General features: G+C 52.5%; 8 protein-coding genes across 8 annotated transcripts; 4 read left to right on the top strand and 4 right to left on the bottom strand.

The window, feature by feature from the left end:
* Positions 1-54: 54 nt before the first annotated feature.
* PFLUO_LOCUS2998 (uncharacterized protein) lies at positions 55-1527 on the bottom strand (the record flags this gene model as incomplete). The annotated part of the gene is made up of 1 exon (XM_073780196.1): positions 55-1527. One exon carries the CDS (start codon positions 1525-1527, stop codon positions 55-57), a length of 1473 nt encoding a protein of 490 aa, XP_073637076.1.
* Positions 1528-3688: 2161 nt separating this feature from the next.
* On the top strand, positions 3689-4360 carry PFLUO_LOCUS2997 (uncharacterized protein; the record flags this gene model as incomplete). The annotated part of the gene is made up of 1 exon (XM_073780195.1): positions 3689-4360. One exon carries the CDS (start codon positions 3689-3691, stop codon positions 4358-4360), a length of 672 nt encoding a protein of 223 aa, XP_073637075.1.
* A 120-nt stretch (positions 4361-4480) lies between these two features.
* PFLUO_LOCUS2996 (uncharacterized protein) lies at positions 4481-5767 on the bottom strand (the record flags this gene model as incomplete). Its single annotated transcript, XM_073780194.1, has 1 exon — positions 4481-5767. The coding sequence occupies one exon, from the start codon at positions 5765-5767 to the stop codon at positions 4481-4483; it is 1287 nt and encodes a 428-aa protein (XP_073637074.1).
* Positions 5768-6272: 505 nt separating this feature from the next.
* PFLUO_LOCUS2995 (uncharacterized protein) lies at positions 6273-7787 on the top strand (the record flags this gene model as incomplete). Its single annotated transcript, XM_073780193.1, has 4 exons — positions 6273-6340; positions 6392-6901; positions 6953-7603; positions 7664-7787. 4 exons carry the CDS (start codon positions 6273-6275, stop codon positions 7785-7787), a joined length of 1353 nt encoding a protein of 450 aa, XP_073637073.1.
* A 633-nt stretch (positions 7788-8420) lies between these two features.
* Positions 8421-9296, top strand: PFLUO_LOCUS2994 (uncharacterized protein; the record flags this gene model as incomplete). The annotated part of the gene is made up of 1 exon (XM_073780192.1): positions 8421-9296. The coding sequence occupies one exon, from the start codon at positions 8421-8423 to the stop codon at positions 9294-9296; it is 876 nt and encodes a 291-aa protein (XP_073637072.1).
* Positions 9297-9412: 116 nt separating this feature from the next.
* PFLUO_LOCUS2993 (uncharacterized protein) lies at positions 9413-10180 on the bottom strand (the record flags this gene model as incomplete). The annotated part of the gene is made up of 1 exon (XM_073780191.1): positions 9413-10180. The coding sequence occupies one exon, from the start codon at positions 10178-10180 to the stop codon at positions 9413-9415; it is 768 nt and encodes a 255-aa protein (XP_073637071.1).
* Positions 10181-10489: 309 nt separating this feature from the next.
* PFLUO_LOCUS2992 (uncharacterized protein) lies at positions 10490-11846 on the top strand (the record flags this gene model as incomplete). The annotated part of the gene is made up of 3 exons (XM_073780190.1): positions 10490-11154; positions 11217-11634; positions 11712-11846. The coding sequence occupies 3 exons, from the start codon at positions 10490-10492 to the stop codon at positions 11844-11846; spliced, it is 1218 nt and encodes a 405-aa protein (XP_073637070.1).
* A 192-nt stretch (positions 11847-12038) lies between these two features.
* On the bottom strand, positions 12039-15045 carry PFLUO_LOCUS2991 (uncharacterized protein; the record flags this gene model as incomplete). The annotated part of the gene is made up of 9 exons (XM_073780189.1): positions 12039-12103; positions 12151-12287; positions 12348-12401; positions 12465-12589; positions 12641-12675; positions 12733-12772; positions 12831-12943; positions 13136-14704; positions 14898-15045. The coding sequence occupies 9 exons, from the start codon at positions 15043-15045 to the stop codon at positions 12039-12041; spliced, it is 2286 nt and encodes a 761-aa protein (XP_073637069.1).
* Between the last annotated feature and the right edge of the window lie 2683 nt (positions 15046-17728).

The raw sequence follows: 17728 nt of genomic DNA, 5'->3' as shown, positions 1-17728 counted from the left end.
TACCTCTGCATGGTGTATCAACATCTAGATCATACAAAAACACCCCCATCTTATTCAAGACGGCAGATTCCAAATGAAATCTAGTCCACCCCCCTCATACATAGGAAACTGCCCGCCACTACTGCTGATCCCAAACGGGGCCATGGAAGGATCAAATGGAAGCGAAAGCCACTCGTCACCCGCCATGTCATTCAACGAGGGCATGAACCCCAGCTCGGGTGTCAATTCCTGGGACGCAGGCGTGCCCATCGGATTCGTACGGTCTGCATGGCTATTGCTGGTGCTATCCGGCCAAGGTGGAGGTCCCATCGATGATCGCCGCATGGTACCTCGACTGTTTTTCATGACTTTCGACGATGCCAGCAGATTGCGCCGTAAGCGCGAGACGTGCATGTCCAGCAGGGCAGCGTAGCGGGTACTCAGATGGACGTCGTCAAGGGCATTGGACTTGAGCGCGTCGATTGCTTTTTCCAGGATCTCCAGCGCCTCCTGAAGCTTTGCATGTCGCGTGCCGAGACTGAGCGCCTTCATCAGGAAGATCGAGGCGCTGGTGATGCGCAGCACAATTCGCACAGGGGAGAAACGCAGCGCCCCTGCCTCGGCGAGATGGGTCACTTTCTGCAGAATCTGGCAGCATCCGTCGATGACTTCCTGGATGTATTCGTAGTCTGTGGGGTCGATGGTCATAGGCCGCATTTCGTCGAACTGGTTCGGCTCTGTGTCGGCCACGGCGCGTTCCACGACGGCCTGCATGCCCACTGAGTGGGTGTACACGCGCACGAAGTTGTATTCGATGAAGAGGTCGTTGTAAAATGCTTTGTCCAGGACTTGGGGCTGCAGGTACTTATCTTTCCACTGGTTGAGCAGCGGTCGGAAATGTTCCAGGAGGCCAACATATCGGCCCGTGAGCAGCTGTTGTCGTGAGAAGACGGCTGATGGGAAGAACATGTCAGTCACTGATTTGGCGAGCTTAGTTAGCTCGATCCACGAGTCCATGAACGTGAGCCAGGTGTTGCCTGGCTGGCTGAGTCCGCGGGGTCGGCGGCCTCCCAGGATGGCGTGGTTGAGAGACTGCGGGATTGGAGACATGCATCCTATGCGCCAGGCGAGCTGGTTGATGTACACGTAGAGAAGACGCTGGACGCGCTGTCGGCGCAGGGTCATTTGATCGGTCCATTGCTGTTCTTCTTCGGAGGAGCAGTTCATGTCGCTATCGTCATTGTCGAAAATGCCCAGTTCATGTGCAAGAGAGAGCCCGCATCCAAGGAGCATCCACGACATCTGGTCCGACCTCCTGGCGGGCTCGATCATATCTTCGACCCAGCGGCTCTCGGAGTTATTGTCTCCGTTCTCTGAATGTTTCGAATTCGGGGCGGGAGAGATCAGGTCGTCATCCCACCCGTCCGTTTCAGGAGGAAAATGTAGGGAGCGAGGATGCCACTCCGACATGAGAAGAAGTGCTTCGACAGTCCCCAGGCTGCGGACTTTGGATTTGGTGGACTTTTCTTGACCAAAGATGAGTCGCATCGTCAACTGTTGGCAATGCTGCCAGAGTCGATGGTGAATGAAAAAGTTCCTGGACTCGCCGCCGGCCCCGGGGAGAATATGATATCGAGAAGAAATCATGAGTATGGTACAGCATAACACCGGCTCTCGAGTGATTAGCAAGTAGTGATTATCATGATTGGCGTAGAAGTCGGTCAGAATTGGGGACAGCCAAGACATGTTCTTGAAGAACCTGGCAGTATTGTTAGCTATGAGCATGGAAAATACATCCCGAGGAGCTTACATATCCATAAAGGTGACAGCCTCTCGAGCAGTAAACCAGCCCTGTTTCACGAATCGACATGCTTTCCATATATCCAAGGTCTCTCCTGCAGCATCGGACAGTCCTACAGGGCGTCTAACCGTGGGCATCGGCTCAAAGACCGCGGGGCTGTCGTAGTTCCTGGGAGTTGTTCGTTTTATAGGCCTCAAAGACGTATTCCCAGTAGTTGACTCTGGCGTTGTGTCATTCCGGTGATTTTCTTGGTCGTGCGCAGTCGCAGCCTCGAACAAAATGTTCAATGCATCGTTCCCGCTCGCGACGACCGTCCGCATCATCGAGCTGGCCAGATTGGAATTAGACCGGTGTCGATTATTGGATTCATATGATTGTGAAGGGGAGTTGTCAGTGTGTCTATTATGGTCCATGGCAATGGGCTCTGCGGCTCGTGAGTCTAGGGGTGTCTGTCTCTGAGGCCGGGAGAAGGTCCATCCTGACTGGAATGGACTTGTCGCACTTGGAGTGTACGGCGCGCCACTGGGGGTTGATTGTAAATTGTTATAGGCCGAGTTACTTTCTGGCGCAGCGCCATAATATGAATGCTGGATATTCGACTGATCCAGAGGAGTATGTGAGTCTGCCCTCGCATGTTGAAGCGAGACACCATCATCATTTTCCTCAGATGACCGACCTGTATCACCGTTGGTACGGACCATAGAGACTAAAAGTGGAAACCAAACCTCGCTTGCGAGACCTCTCCCAAGCGCGCTTCTCCGGAAAAACACACTGCCTCAGCTCCCTGCGGCATCTCGCACATGGTGGGCCGATAGGCAATCCATCCGGCCCGGTACCTAGGTCGCATTTGGCCTTGCGTTGCCGACAAGGAATGCACGCTTTGTAAGTTCGCTGGTAGGGCCGTTCCGGGCGGGGTGGCCGAGTGCCGTCGCTCATTCTCAACGGGCCGTCGCTGTGCGGCTGGATCAGGGAGAAGTTGGTGAAGGATTCTTCCGCGGTGTGGAGAGTGAGTGGATGTATGTTGCAGAACCACTGTGGTCACTACTGCTAGCACTGTCACCGGCCTGTCTGGCTCGGTGGTCGAGACTCAATTGGAGCTTTGGAGATTGCAATGTGGTGGTCGTGAGGGCGTGGGCTTTAGCCGCCGCTATCCGATGCTGACCGCTCAGCAGTTCAGCAACAGGGACGGGCTCGGTCTGTTTACGCAACAAAATTGGGTGTTGGAGTCAGAACTATTAGTCGCAGAATACTACTTCAGTACTTCATGTAGATACCATATAACTATCGCTAAGCATGGGTTCTCTCGGAATTGTACACAATACCTCGGTATCCTGCAGGAGCTTACATGCAATGCACGACATGATACTACTACAATCGTCGTTTGATTCGCACCTCCGACATTGTTAAATCTAATGTCGATAATCGGAGCAGGGTACTTGCGCTAAACATGAGATTCGTGAGGACGGGCTCAGCAGAAGATTCCTTAGTACTAGACGGCCCATCGTCTCAACGGCACGTGCAATAGGGCAAACATAGAGATAGTTTCCTACTAGGCGGCGATGAAGTCATTCAACAACATGCTGATTGGCTCCATAATGAACACGGAGGGAATTGGGGGTTGAGTTTCCGGACCGGAACACCCAGATGATTACGATGGGGCTGGCCAATATGAAAGAATATACAGCAGACGGAATAAAGTAAAGAGTCCCCTTTTTACCCTTCAACGAGAAATAGATTGATTGGTATCAATAGCCCCCGGAGAGAAGTTCTCCGAGCATCCCTGACCGGCGCAAACCGGTTTCCTCCTTGCCCAGATCAGTCCCGGAACTCGTTCCGCGCCTATGTCCACTCCAAGTATAAACTCGTACGCCAGTCACAGAGGCTAAACATCGCACAACTTGTCCAACCATGGCCGACAATATCACGCTCTACACCTACTTCCGCTCGTCCTGCTCAGCGCGGGTCCGCATAGCCCTCCATCTCAAGGGCCTCGCCTTCACACCCGTCTACGTCAACCTCCTCAAAGGCGAGCAATCCTCCGCCGAGTACAAAGAAATCAACCCCTCAGGAACCGTTCCAGCACTCGTGGTTGAACGGGCCTCTGCCAAGCCCGTGACAATTACTCAGTCTCTTGCTGCACTGGAATACCTCGACGAAGCATATCCAAACACAACATCCCTCCTTCCTTCAGACCCGGAAACTCGCGCTACAGTGCGCAGTCTCGTATCTATTCTTGCATGCGATGTCCAGCCCGTGACGAACCTCAAGATCCTGAAGCGCGTGGCCCCGCTCGGCGCGGATCGGGAGGGCTGGTCGAGGAGTCTGATTGAAGATGGCCTGCGCGCGTATGAGGCTATTGCTGCCAAGTCGGCTGGCAAGTTTAGTGTTGGGGATAAGATCTCCCTGGCGGATGTGTGTCTGGTCCCGGCGGCTTGGGGTGCTGAGCGAGCGGGTATGGACTTAGAGATGTATCCGGTGGTCAAAGAGATTGTGCGGCGTTTGGAAGAGGAGAGTGCGGTAAAGTTGGGGCATTGGAGGAATCAGGAGGATACGCCAGAGGAATTCAGAGTGAAGCAGTAGGAATAGGATCTCGGTGTTTATGGGATGATCGATGCCAGTGATTTGCGTAATTCATTCATTGTGAAATATCTATTTACGAACCATCAACATGACTTTCCATTCTTTTACATTTCACTTCATCTACAGCGGATAGGCAGGCAAGATGGTGCCGGCACAATCACCGAAACCAACATAGTTTCCTTCGGAGCCAGCCACGCCGCGCAGAACAACCGTGTCACCATCCTCTAGGAACAGACGCTCCGAGCCATCTTCCAGCTTCAGCGGGTTCTTGCCATTAGTCTGTTCCAGCAGACTTCCCTGGGTCTTGGGCTCCGTGCCCGAGATAGTGCCCGAGCCCAGCAAGTCACCGGTGTTCATATTGCAGCCCGCGATAGTGTGGTGGGTGAGCATCTGAGGGAAGGAGAAAAGGAGGTTGGTGGCATTAGTCTTGGAGATGGTCGTAGGCTTACCACCCTTGTTGGTCAGCTCAACTTCGAGGGCGATGTCAAAGGCGCTGGCCGCGTGCTTCTCGCGCAGATACGGCAGCAGAGATTCGCGATTCCCTGGTTCCAGGCCGGAGGTACGGAAAGGCTCGAGAGCATCAATCAGGACCACCCAGGGCGTGATCGTCGTGCCAAAATTCTTGGCGTTGAACGGGCCCAGTGGCACGTACTCCCAGGCCTGAATGTCGCGCGCAGACCAGTCATTCATGAGCACTAGGCCGAAGATGTGGTCTTCGGCCTCCTCGATGGGGACGGGCTTGCCGAGATCATTGGGCGTGCTGACGAAGGCGGCAAGTTCCAGCTCGATATCGAGGCGCTTGCACGGCGAGAACGTCGGCACTTTGGGGGTAGCGGCCGGGTTGGCCAGAATCTGACCGTGGGGACGGTGCAGAGGCGTGCCCGAAGTCACAACTGACGAGGCACGGCCGTGGTAGCCCACTGGAAGGTGCTTGTAGTTGGGCTGCAGGGCGTTGTCCGGCCCACGGAAGAGCACGCCAATGTTGTAAGCGTGGTTCAGACCGGCATAGAAATCCGTGTAGTCGCCGATCTGCATGGGGACGTGGTTGGTGACCTGCAACAGAGGCAGCAGGGCCGACTTCTGTGCCGCGGCATTGTCCTTGAGCACCTCGGGGAACTGGGTCTCGGTGCGGAAGACGTTTTGCAGATACTCACGCACCTGGCGGTGCACGGGGCGTCCCAGTGCCGCGAAGGCATTCAGAGTGGGCTGGCTGAACACATCTAAGTGCTGCTGGATGGCGGGAAGCTGTGCAAAGCCGCCGGACGAGGCGAAAGCGCTCAGGTTGAGCGCATAGTCGCCGATGGCAACCGCGGGGACGCGAGAGACGGACTTGGTGGAGATGATGCCAAAGGGGATGTTCGCCAGTGAGAATGGCGAGTTCTTGGGGATGGGGAGCCACGACGCCATGATGGATAGATGTGTGTATATGTGTGTGAACCGTCGGAAAATAATGTAAACAGGAAAGTGGCATTCTAGTACTTAACGGCGGCTTGTTGCGCTGCCCATTCCGGGTCAGCGGAAACCCTCCGCTCCGGGGTTGTATGGATTGGGTGTGGTGTAGGGCAGCTATGACGCTATTCCGTTCTTTCCGTCCACCACGTCTGATCTGTAAATGAAATAATATCAAGAGCGATAAAGCTATAGAATGACTCTCGAATCATTATTCTAGGAAAACTGAGAATCCATTGTTCTGTAGAAGGTTGGACAGATGCATTGGCCACGATGAGGGCGGAGGTGGAATGGGCGTGTGGATTGCACCCTTCTAGACCGAAGTAGAGAAACGTACCCAGACAACCCCGCTTGGCCCCGGCAATCATGAATTCCGCGATCGCGGAGCTCCGTTTGCCACGATAATGATATTATTAGAGGCGAGTAACCGACGGGCTCAATTTCAACAGCACTCTCTCCAACAATGCCCGTCACTAACTTTGCCCATCCGGATCCTTACGCCTATCAGACGGGCTTCGACTCGTACCACGAGTATGTGTCATGGATTCATCTATGGGGATCTAGCTACTAAACCATCACCAGGACCGAGGCCGTCAAGGGCGCCCTCCCCATCGGCCAAAACTCGCCGCAAAAAGCACCGCATGGTCTATATACCGAGAAACTCTCGGGCACTGCATTCACGGCGCCGCGCCACGAGAACAAGCAGACATGGGTCTACCGCATCATTCCCGCCGCCGCGCACGAGAACTTCGCCGCTGAAAATGAGGACTCGTATCACACTAGTATGACCACCGAATCGCACAAGCTGCACCACATCCCTAACCAGCTACGCTGGAACCCCTTTGACCTCGACGAGAAAGTTGACTGGGTACATGGTCTACACCTGGTTGCCGGCGCCGGTGACCCCACCCTCAAGCATGGCATGGGTATCTTACTCTACGCGGCCGGCAAGGATATGGGCAAGGAAGCCTTTTATTCGGCGGATGGAGATTTCCTAATTGTGCCGCAGCACGGTGTGCTGGATATCCAGACGGAGCTGGGTCGGATTCTCTTGCGTCCGAATGAGATCTGCGTCATTCCCCGCGGTGTCCGGTAAGCTCTCTTCCATAATATCTCTATTCTTTATTGTTAATCCCCTATTAGATACCGTGTAACCCTCCCCTCTGGCCCCGTACGAGGCTATATCTGTGAGCTGTATCAGGGCCACTACCAGCTTCCCGAACTCGGGCCCATCGGCTCGAACTGTCTCGCCAATGCGCGCGACTTCCAAGCGCCCGTCGCTGCCTTCGACGACGAGGAAGAGCGCAGCGAGTACAGACTGTATAGCAAGTTCAATAACACGCTCTTCTCTGCACGCCAGGACCACACGCCCTTCGACGTGGTCGCCTGGCACGGCAATTACTACCCGTTCAAGTATGACCTCGGCCGGTTCAACACCATCGGATCGATCTCATTCGACCACCCCGATCCCTCGATCTTTACCGTGCTCACCGGTCCCTCAGACCATGTGGGCACCGCCATTGCGGACTTTGTTATCTTCCCGCCTCGTTGGCTGGTCGCAGAAGGGACCTTCCGTCCGCCGTGGTATCACCGCAACACAATGTCCGAGTTCATGGGTCTGATCTGCGGAAACTACGACGCAAAGACGGGCGGTGGGTTCCAGCCCGCAGGTGCGAGTCTGCATAATGTCATGAGCGCTCACGGGCCGGACTCGGCTGCCTTTGAGGGAGCAAGCAATGCGGAGCTGAAGCCGCAGAAGGTCGGCTATGAGAGCTTGGCGTTCATGTTTGAGAGGTATGTTTTGGCTTCCATTGCTATCAACGATGCACTGTGCTGACCCGGGGTTTTTATTAGCTCTCTCATGGTTGGTGTCTCGGAGTGGGGATTGAAGACCTGCCAGAAAGTGCAGGAGGAATATAATGAGCATAGTTGGAAGCCTCTTAAGCGGCATTTCGTGAACCCAGACAAGAAGGCCTGATTGACATGGACCAATATAAGGAAAAAGTGATGCGTGTATGCTCCTTTATGCAATAGTCTAACACAATATGGGATACCTTTGAGACCAATCTCTAGCACCATTAGTGATGAGGATCGAGAAATATACATAGGTGATCTGGCAAGTAAATTATTGTAAAAATATAGACTTATTTACTTTTCTATATATCTACCCTACCACGATTCAGCTGATCTCACTGGCGGCTCATGCAGATCATGCGATCATGGGTTGGGTTCCCTAAAACCTGTCCATAGTCCGAAAGGGCTTCTTCGGATATCCAACAAATATATCTAGTGCATCTTCTGCGAGAGGCAAAAGAACGAGTATCTCGGAATATTGACGTGATAAAATTAAAGCTAGTCAATACTAGCGTAGGACCTAGATACCCTGTCTGCTTACTATCGGCTTACCATATTTCGGCCCCTTCTTGCAAAAATAGAAAATCCGGGTCCCTCTGAGGCACCCACGACCCCGCTCCACGCGTCCTGGAGTAAGCTATTGAATGCGAACCGATACATATCAACCGTTGAGCCACCGATTTTCCTTGCTCCAACTTGTCACAACCCATCTACCGAATTCTTGGAATCAAACCAGATAAAAAAAAACATAACAAAAATGGACATCGAAATCGTTCAAGGCAAAGACCTCGAATTCATCGCACCGCCCCTCAAACACCGCGGCGACGGCATCGCTTTCAAAAACTTTTTCCGCGGTGAAGATGGCACGCCCGAGAACTACTACCTCGCGCTAGCACGGCAAGGCGACTTCTACTCCCCTCGCCACAGGCACAACTTCGACCAGTTCCGATACGCCGTGCGGAATGACGTCTCCATCAGCCCGGAAATGCTACTGCACGAAGGCGAACTGTGCTATCATCCCGAAGCCGTACACTACGGACCACAGAAAGATGAGGGCGGAGACCGCGATGTCCTCGTCCTGCAGTTCGGCGGAGCCAGCGGGCAAGGATATTTGTCGTTTGACCAACTGGCGACTGCGCAGGCCGCGTTGAAAGAGAAGGGCCGCTTCGAAGGAGGCAGATACTATGCCGAGAACGACGGTGATGCGTCCGAGGGTAAAGATGGCTATGAATCGCTCTGGGAATACTTTAACCACCGGCCACTGGTATACGCCGAGCCTCGATTCGATAAACCGGTCATCGTCAAGCCGAAGAGTTTCGCCTGGAAGCCATACACCCATGCTGGCAAGGGGATTTTCAGGAAGACCCTTGGAGTGTTCACTGAGCGGGAAACGTGCGTGCAGATCGTGCAGATCGTTGCTGGGCACGAATGGCTTGTTCGCGCCCAGGATGCGACCCAGCTTTTGTACGTGCTACAAGGGAAGGGTGTTGGATCTCAGCCGGAGGCGGGAGGTAGAGTGGTGACGTTTCAGGAAGAGAGTGCTATCCGCCTGACGCGGAATACCCACGATGTTGCTCTCTCTGCCGATACGGACGTCGAAGTCCTGCAGATTATTCTACCTACGTTGTCCTAAGTGCAGACAGCAGAAATATGATTTGCCGTATATACATTGTTTTGAATATGTAGCTTTGTAGGCCAAGATATTTAGAGAGGAATCCATCAGCATAGATCATGTTTAATCCAAGTAAGTCACCCCTCAACCTCCTTCCTCATCGCCTCCTTCACAATCGCGCCACACATCTTCGCATATGGATTCGTCTGCACCGCTAACTGCTGTGCAACTTTATTCCCATACCGTCCCCCAAGAAAGAAATCCTGACTCGCCATCTCCTCGAGCTGATCAGCGGCCAGTCCGCGCAGTCGTTCCGGCCCTCTCCCGGTCTCTTCTTTCTCTCCCACTATGTTCTTTTTCGCCCGCGCCGCTTTTAGTAGCAAGTACCCACGATGCGTGTGCACGTCTGCTAATAGTCGTGCTTGTGTGTTTGAGACTGGGTCTGCAGGGGAGCGAGGCGTGGCGAGGGAGATGGCTTGGCCGAGGTCGTTGAAGATACGGGTGGCGAGGGAGCTGGATTGGGACGTGAAGAGGGTGTCGTCTGAGGCAGAGTCTGTATTTTTGGTCTTGCTTTCCTCTTGGATGTCTACTAGGAGTCGCAGTGTTTGTGCGCGGTTGGTGTATGCTGACGGATAGGTTGGGTATGTCTCGATGAGAGCATCGAAATCGGCGACTGCAGATTCGACTATTTCTCGGGTTGGATTATCGCCCGATATTTGGCGGATTATTGATGCTTCGCGCTCCTTGAGCGACGCCAACTCTTGTTCCGAGATGGATACACTTGACGGCCATGGTGAGAGGGAAGGGTCGATCACCACCCCGGATGACGGCGAGGACTCGGCGTCGAAGAGAGCCTGGAGGACCGCCGCGTCGTTTGTGGTGAGGTTTGGCTTAGTTGTAGCCATTCTGTTGTTTGATTGTGGTGTTAGAGGAAGCGCAACAACTAATTCAGTGGTGATGCCGCGATGATAATATGGCGGATATTCTCGGCAACCGGCGGGTATCTCCCAACACCCGTGGTCAGCCGTAGTATGAACCACCAGCTTCACAGAATATCCGAGTCATGGTGGCGGCTACTGTGGGCAGCCCATTTGGATGTGACTTAAAGGTGCAGTTCTGCAGCCAGACTTAGCCAGGGTCCCATCACTGAGCTCCATCACCAACTTGTATCACCAACTTGTTACTTCGAGGAATACCGGACAGAGAACCCAAAAATGGCTCCTTCAGCCATCTCAACCAGCCCTCCCCCTTCTGAAACAAACGGGACCTCCTCGTCACTGGCGAGCTACCGCGGGTACGACCATGTCCACTGGTATGTCGGCAACGCCAAGCAAGCGGCAACCTACTACACAACCCGCATGGGATTCAAGCGGGTCGCATACCGCGGCCTAGAAACCGGCAGCCGGGCAACATGCTCGCACGTCATTCGCAACGGCGACATCACCTTCATCCTGACATCTCCACTGCGCTCGCTGAACCAACTCGAGCGCTTCGATGCCGAGGAGCAAGAGCTACTGAAAGAGATGCATCGACACCTTGAGCAACACGGCGACGCGGTCAAGGACGTTGCGTTTGAGGTGGATGACGTCGAAGCCGTGTTCTACGCGGCTGTCAAGAACGGTGCGAAGGCCGTCTCGGAGCCAAAGATCCTCGAGGATGCCGGTGGGTGTGTCAAGGTCGCTACGATCCAGACTTATGGAGAGACGACCCATACTCTCATCGAGCGGAGTGAGTATCACGGTGTCTTCATGCCGGGGTATCGCTCTGAATCAGGGGCCGAGGACCCTCTGGAGAAGTTCTTGCCCGGCGTGCAGTTGAAGCGGATTGATCACTGTGTTGGGAATCAGGACTGGGACGAGATGGACAAGATTTGCGAGTAGTAAGAACACCCCCTCTCTCCATTTTCTTTATCCTGTCATCAAACTAACAGCCATGATCCAGCTACGAGAAAGCGCTCGGCTTCCACCGTTTCTGGTGCGTAGACGACAGCCAGATCTGCACGGAGTTCTCAGCGCTCAAGAGCATCGTGATGGCATCCCCGAACGAGATCGTCAAAATGCCCATTAACGAGCCCGCCAAGGGCAAGAAGCAGTCCCAGATCGAGGAATACGTGGACTTTTACAACGGGGCGGGTGTGCAGCACATCGCCCTCCTCACGGACGACATCATCCGCGACATCACGAATCTGAAAGCGCGCGGCGTCGAGTTCATCAAAGTGCCGGAGACGTATTACACGGATATGCAGGCCCGGTTGAAGAAGTCCGGGCTCGTGCTTCACGAGGACTTTGAGACGATTCGGAGTTTGGATATTCTGATCGATTTTGACGAGGGCGGGTATTTGCTTCAGCTTTTTACTAAGGTATGTGTCTCTTCTGTTTCTATATCAATTCCGGTTGTTATAGTTGGGACTGAATGGGTGACTGATTTGTGGTATAGCATCTCATGGACCGGCCTACGGTGTTTATTGAGATTATTCAGAGGCATAACTTCTCTGGATTTGGGGCTGGGAATTTCAAATCCCTCTTTGAAGCTATTGAGAGGGAGCAGGAGCTGCGCGGGAATCTGATTTGATGGGGACAAAAGAGTTGCTTTGACCCAGATTGCTTTTTTGTATTCCCTTTCGATTGCATCTAGCGCATCTCTATGTAAATTGCTCAATACCATCACGTAATTTGATCTAAGTACCATCTCTTTGCTTGACTTAGACAAGGTTGGATATGATGTTGGACCAGCAAGTACAGTACACGAACTTGTGCTCCGCTATCACTTCTTTTTCGATGAGGAACCACCAGGAACTGTTGCCCCTCGCCGTTTGTATTTCCGAGGATCTAGACTGTCAGTGTATATTCTCGTATCATCCTAGACAGACACATACCTTTCCGGCTCATCAGGGCCCGGTTTCGGGTGCCTTTGCCACCTTCCCAGAATCCGCTGCCCGCTTTACCGACAAGGACTGCTCTGCAGATGCCACAGGCTTCAGGTCTGTAAATCTGTTCTCGGGAGCAGAAGCCACTGTGAATTTGGTTAGTTTGTTGTATACTTATTTACCATCGAGGAGAAAGGTCAACATACCAGATCATGCGGTTTGCGTGTTCATTGGGATGGTCTGTTTCAGTGTCATGGCATCTATTATACCTCTTAGCATGTCCGCTCATACTAATATTTTGTCAATTGCCAATTAATTCATACCTGTCACATGGGAAGACTTTGTCACAACAGCCGAATCTGAACCAGCGGTAGCTTTTCCCGTAATGCTGACAGCGGCCACGCCGGGGCAGCTCCTGACCAGCAACAATACCAAGGACCTCCTTGGGCTGTTATTTTGGTCAGCAAAATCTTCGAATGTCGTTGACGGGGCTGCTGACCTTCTTCTTTAATGGAAGAGCGCCGCGGCCAGATACTACCAAGTAAACGAGTTAGAATGAAGTCGTTTCAGCGCTTAATCTGTTTGACTCACCCGCTGCAGTCCCGACAACCAGGAACTTGACTTCTGGAATCTTTAAGACTATTTTAGAGTTAGCAATAGACTAAGTTTTGTAACATGCAAATGCTCACCCATCTTGCGATGGCAGTGTCGGCAAATCGCCATAGCGCTTTCTCCACGAACAGCCGACACTCCAGGAGACGGATAAACAGTCGAGCACTCGGAACATGTTGGAATGAAATGACTGTCCTGGAATTAGCTATTGAGCAAACAACAGAAACAAAAAGCTCACCTTGGAAGAAGATCCCCTATAGTGCAGCCATCTAGGTCCAAGTAGCCAGCGCGATTGGAGTGAGAATGCATCAACTGTCGCCGGAAGGCTGGAATAAACTCAATAAGCCTCCGGTTCGCAAAGTAGCTAGTTAGTTAGACTCACCAATGCTCATAGAATTAGCGCATTTCCTGCAAGATTCCACCTTTGGCGAAACATCCTTCTCGTCCTTGGCCTGCGGCACATTCTTCACATCGAGTGATTCTTTGCATCGTTCACATTTGACCGTGATATAAAGATTGGTAAGCTCCAATAGCTCAATGCCATACAGCTCCATAAAAGGAAATGACAGAGCAACCCCTTTGCCAGGAGGCTTGTCCACGATTGCAGGGACAGGTGCGCCGCCGTCTTCCTCCTCCTCTTCTTCCTCGAAGGAATCCTCGTCATAACTTGATTCCTCTGTCGTTTCATCGTCACTATTTCCATCTGGAACAGACCATTCAGGCGGGCGAGGGATGACGTGCAAATGTGGCCGATCTTCTGTGTCTGCCGCCAGACCGTCACGGACAGGTGGAGCTTCGGTGGGCTCATCAACGGTTTGTAAGACCGGTAATGGCACATCTTCGCGCTCCTCGGGAAGTGGCGTTTTGGCAAAATTATGCAGATTGCTGGCCAAATAGTTGATCTGAGACACCAGATTCAATTGAGAATTTTGCTCAATCCATTGCGCAAATCCCACCTCCGCTGATCTTGCCTCGGTGCTGTCGACTCCTTGTATCTCAATAAAGCTTCGTTCCAACGGATAAAGGTGGGGAACTAGCAACTTCACGGTCTTGACAGCTTGAAGTGTTCGAGGTAGGCGGTCTTGCTTGGTCGGCTGAATGGGGACGATGAAAGAGACTCCATCTGGCCTTTTCTGGAACATGGGAAGTCTTCCCAACCGAGCTTCAATTTGCTTGGTCTCGGTTGCCCGTCGTTTCTCAGCCTGGGCTCTCTCTTCGGCTGTGTAGGTGGGTTTCACAGGTGGCGGTTTTGATTTTGGGGCTTTCGTTGCAACCGTCGGCGCTGCTGTTGTGGTGTGCGATACTGGAAGTCGGATTTGAGCATTTTCAGAGCTTGTAGCCTCAGAGCTGGCACCGATATTTGGGACAAATGTCAGTTTCGGGCCCCTTTCGAGGGTTGTAAGTAACCGCTCGAGCTGTCTGTCCAGAGCCTTCATCCAATTGAGCAGATTCCCTTGGCCACTTGTGCGCAAAGTAAAGTCGACCATGTCATCAAACCCTCTGGCAACATTTTCTTGGAATCCGGGTGCCATATCAGAGTTCGTGACCTTCAGCGCGGGTCGCCCTTTCCCTGGGTATGAAAAGGGGACATGAAGAACGCATTGCAAGCTTTCCAGCTCAAAAGGAAAATCCGGGTCTGATGGAGCCAAGCCAAAGGTCAGAGTCGATCCCAGATCATCATCAGTTTCTTGAGGACGGAAGCGCCGCCTCAACTGATTGATCTGAAATTCTCTTGGATTCGTCTGTTCAACTTTCGACACGGGCCTTTGAGGTTGGGCAGTACTTGTTGGTTGATTTCCACCCACAATCAAATTTCGGATGTTGGCGGTTACATCTTGGACGGAAGGTTGAGCGTCATCCTCCGGTCCAGACCGCTGTTCAGACGCGATTTGTTTTGATGCCACAGAAGAAACATCATGAACATACGGGCAAGCTACGCCAGTACGGCATCCTAGACGAGAGTCAGTATTGAGATGCTTTGTAAAGACATTCCAAGCAACGGCCTCCTGGTAACGCTCTCATTACGATATGGCCCCGACTGGCATGCCAGACGTGTATACTGTGAAAAACAACACCAGGCGTATACGAAATACCAGGACAAGTACATACGCCTGGTACATCCTGCAGAAGAGTAAAGGACCTACCTTTTTTGGAAGCAAAAAAGCGGCACTTGATAGGCTTGCGAGGGTGTGATTGGGGCGGGCGAGGCGACCTGTCTGGGTCCGGAACGCCTGGCGACTGAGCCGCTGACAAGTCATCACTCATAGAGGACGGCGGCTCTGACCCTAGCATAGTGGTGAGCGTGTGATCAAAAAGGTTGCGGGCCGCTCAGTGCCCGGTGGTGGGGGGCGAGAAGACCAGCCCTGTGCGTCAAGGGGCGAAGTGCATATCCCCGCCAGATAAAAAAAGATACGAGATGACGACTTACGGTGAGCGTCAACTGACATGGTGAAGGGCGGCAGTCGATCGGGGCCGGATTGCCAACGCAGAGATCGGGTGACTGGGAGGGGGCACGTGACAGTGAAGAAAGGGAAGAAGTGCTGGAGGTGAATAATCAAGTAGGGTAGTAGTTGCGGTGGTGGTAGTAGCAGTAGATATAGTCAAATGGTGAAGATAGTCAATATAGCAGTCGTCTGTGCAGAAAGCTCGAGGATCTCGTGGCGGGGCCCGCCCGCTTAGTGCGGGTCTTAACACGTTTTGACTCATTTTGAGTAATTCAGTCTACACGGCTCTTGCAATCGATAATGATCCATAGTTACTGTGTATGCAACAATCGACGGAGATAGGCGAGTCATTCGATTGAGGATTGAAATAATTTGGGTCCCATCTTATGGGCACATCTACTCCAGCATCGCGTCCTTCCCTGGGCTGCGTGGCGGCTATATTGATCTTTATACTTGGAGCTTTACTTTTTCAACATTCTACCGTGCCTTAGGTACTGACATCCAGGGCGTTATGTTCGTAAATTTGGTCTTTAACCCAACCTTATCGCCTACGTTTCCTGCCTATAAGAGCCAGCATCAAAATCGAGAGCTCTCATGTCAATCCCAATCTGGTCACCTACATCTTCGAACTAGTATCAATAGGGGCCACAAGCCAGAGAACAACAATAGCGATCAATGTACAATCTTCTCAAAACACCTTGCAGAGGTTGTAGCAGAGGGCCGTCGCTGGCATGACTGGGCACTGCCATGCTGTTGACTTCCGCGGCTTCCCTCGGTGATACGCTCGTTGTTTGGCATCTGGGTATTCCCTGCTGTGCGATGACGATGGCGTAATATTCTCCGGGTGAGTTGAACCCCATCATCAAGGGAAATCAGTCGCTCTATACACCCTACATGTACGTATGACCGGATAGTCAGCGCTAGACTACCAAAGGCAAATACGTTACCGATGACTCGATAGATGTGATGTGAAAGTGTCAGCGACTAATCTTTTGGGAAATTCATTGTATGGATTCCCCGGTCGGCTTGTGGCTGTCCGTGCAGCATATCTGCCTGACGCTAGTTGGACTAGAAAACGAAAACATCAACAGTATATCATATCCAACCATGAAACCCTTTCTCGGAACTCCCCGCCATCGGCCACATAGTAAACCCCTGCTCAGCCCTAAACGGTCATGTTACCCTTTCCATAGTTCTGCCGCTATCTTCCGATAAACCCTGCATCATTTCCCCCAACAATAGAGCCTAGTGCGGCGGCCTGAGCTACTATTCTGTTCTCCGCTCACCCGCAGAAGAGGGGTATGTTTTCTAGAACTCAAGCCACTTCGATCGGGATGCAACATCGGCTCCACAGCCAGTATCACTCAGGTGATTTTATCCTAAATGGGTGGCATCTGAGCTTGTTTACACCGACATTTACTATTTCCTCTGCTGATGTGGGGAAGGGGGAGAGGTTATGACAACGGCGGCAATTGAGACACGCAGACTATAGCCAATAGTTATGTTGCATGAAATCAGAACCGGGAAGATCCCATTATCGGGATGGAAAGTTCCGACCGAGCAGTCCGCGGGGGAAAGTTTGTGCTAGCTTCGATAGCGGCCTTCCACATGGAGAGTGGCGCACCCCATCGTTTCACACCCCGGTCTCCTCCGCGACCTTACAACGGCATCCAGAGCCCCGGGATTCGGTCTAATATGAACCGGGAGAATATTGAAGAATGTCTCGAGCACATCGGTCCAGTATGGATGTATAGCTGTATATCGTGGCATCAACTATCGTCCGAAAGCAATTGTTCCTGCCCCGGACAGACCGAACAAAAGCATTCATTCGTTTCGGCCAGCGCCATGTGGCGCGCGCGAAAAGACCCGAATCAGTGGATCACTGTCAGGTATAGTCAGGTATGTAATGGGTTTCGTACAACGCTAAACCCGTTGCGGTTCGCCGGATCGCCCCTTCCAGAACACTTCCAAAAAAAGCTGCTCAGAAGACCGTGGGCGTGCGGCGCTCTTGACCACGGCTGTGTGCTTCGGGATTGTCGCTCGGGAAATCTTCGCTCCATCATCAGCGTGAGCAGGGCATGATGCAATCAGCTTTCGTGGTGGGAATCTGAAGCCTGTCCACCTGTATTTTCTGATTCGCCGGAGCAGTCTACTCCCAGAAGAGTCCAGACCAGGGCGGGGCACACGTGATTTGATGAGCTCTGCAGGTAACTATGCCGAGAAACGTCGAAAAGGCTGAGGGATCAGTCATCCAGCTACTATTTTTGTTATTCGGGATTGACGCCCAGCTCACTCGGGGTTCAGCTGACCTGGTCTCGTCGGGCTGTAGGATGGGGCAGAAGCAAAGGATTCGCCATTGACCGCGGATGACATCAGGTAAATACCGCACAATCAACACCTACGATAAAGGCAATTTTTATAAGAAAGTAGGAACTGAACTATGGCTTGCAGACAAACAGTATACAGATGCAACCCAATTGACCAAGTTGTACTGAATTCCGGCTCATTCTTTGACCGTCAACTGACCCCTA

This window comes from Penicillium psychrofluorescens, assembly GCF_964197705.1.
Source record: "Penicillium psychrofluorescens genome assembly, chromosome: 2".
Lineage (NCBI taxonomy): Eukaryota > Fungi > Ascomycota > Eurotiomycetes > Eurotiales > Aspergillaceae > Penicillium > Penicillium psychrofluorescens.
This window is presented reverse-complemented; position numbering and strand designations above follow the sequence as displayed.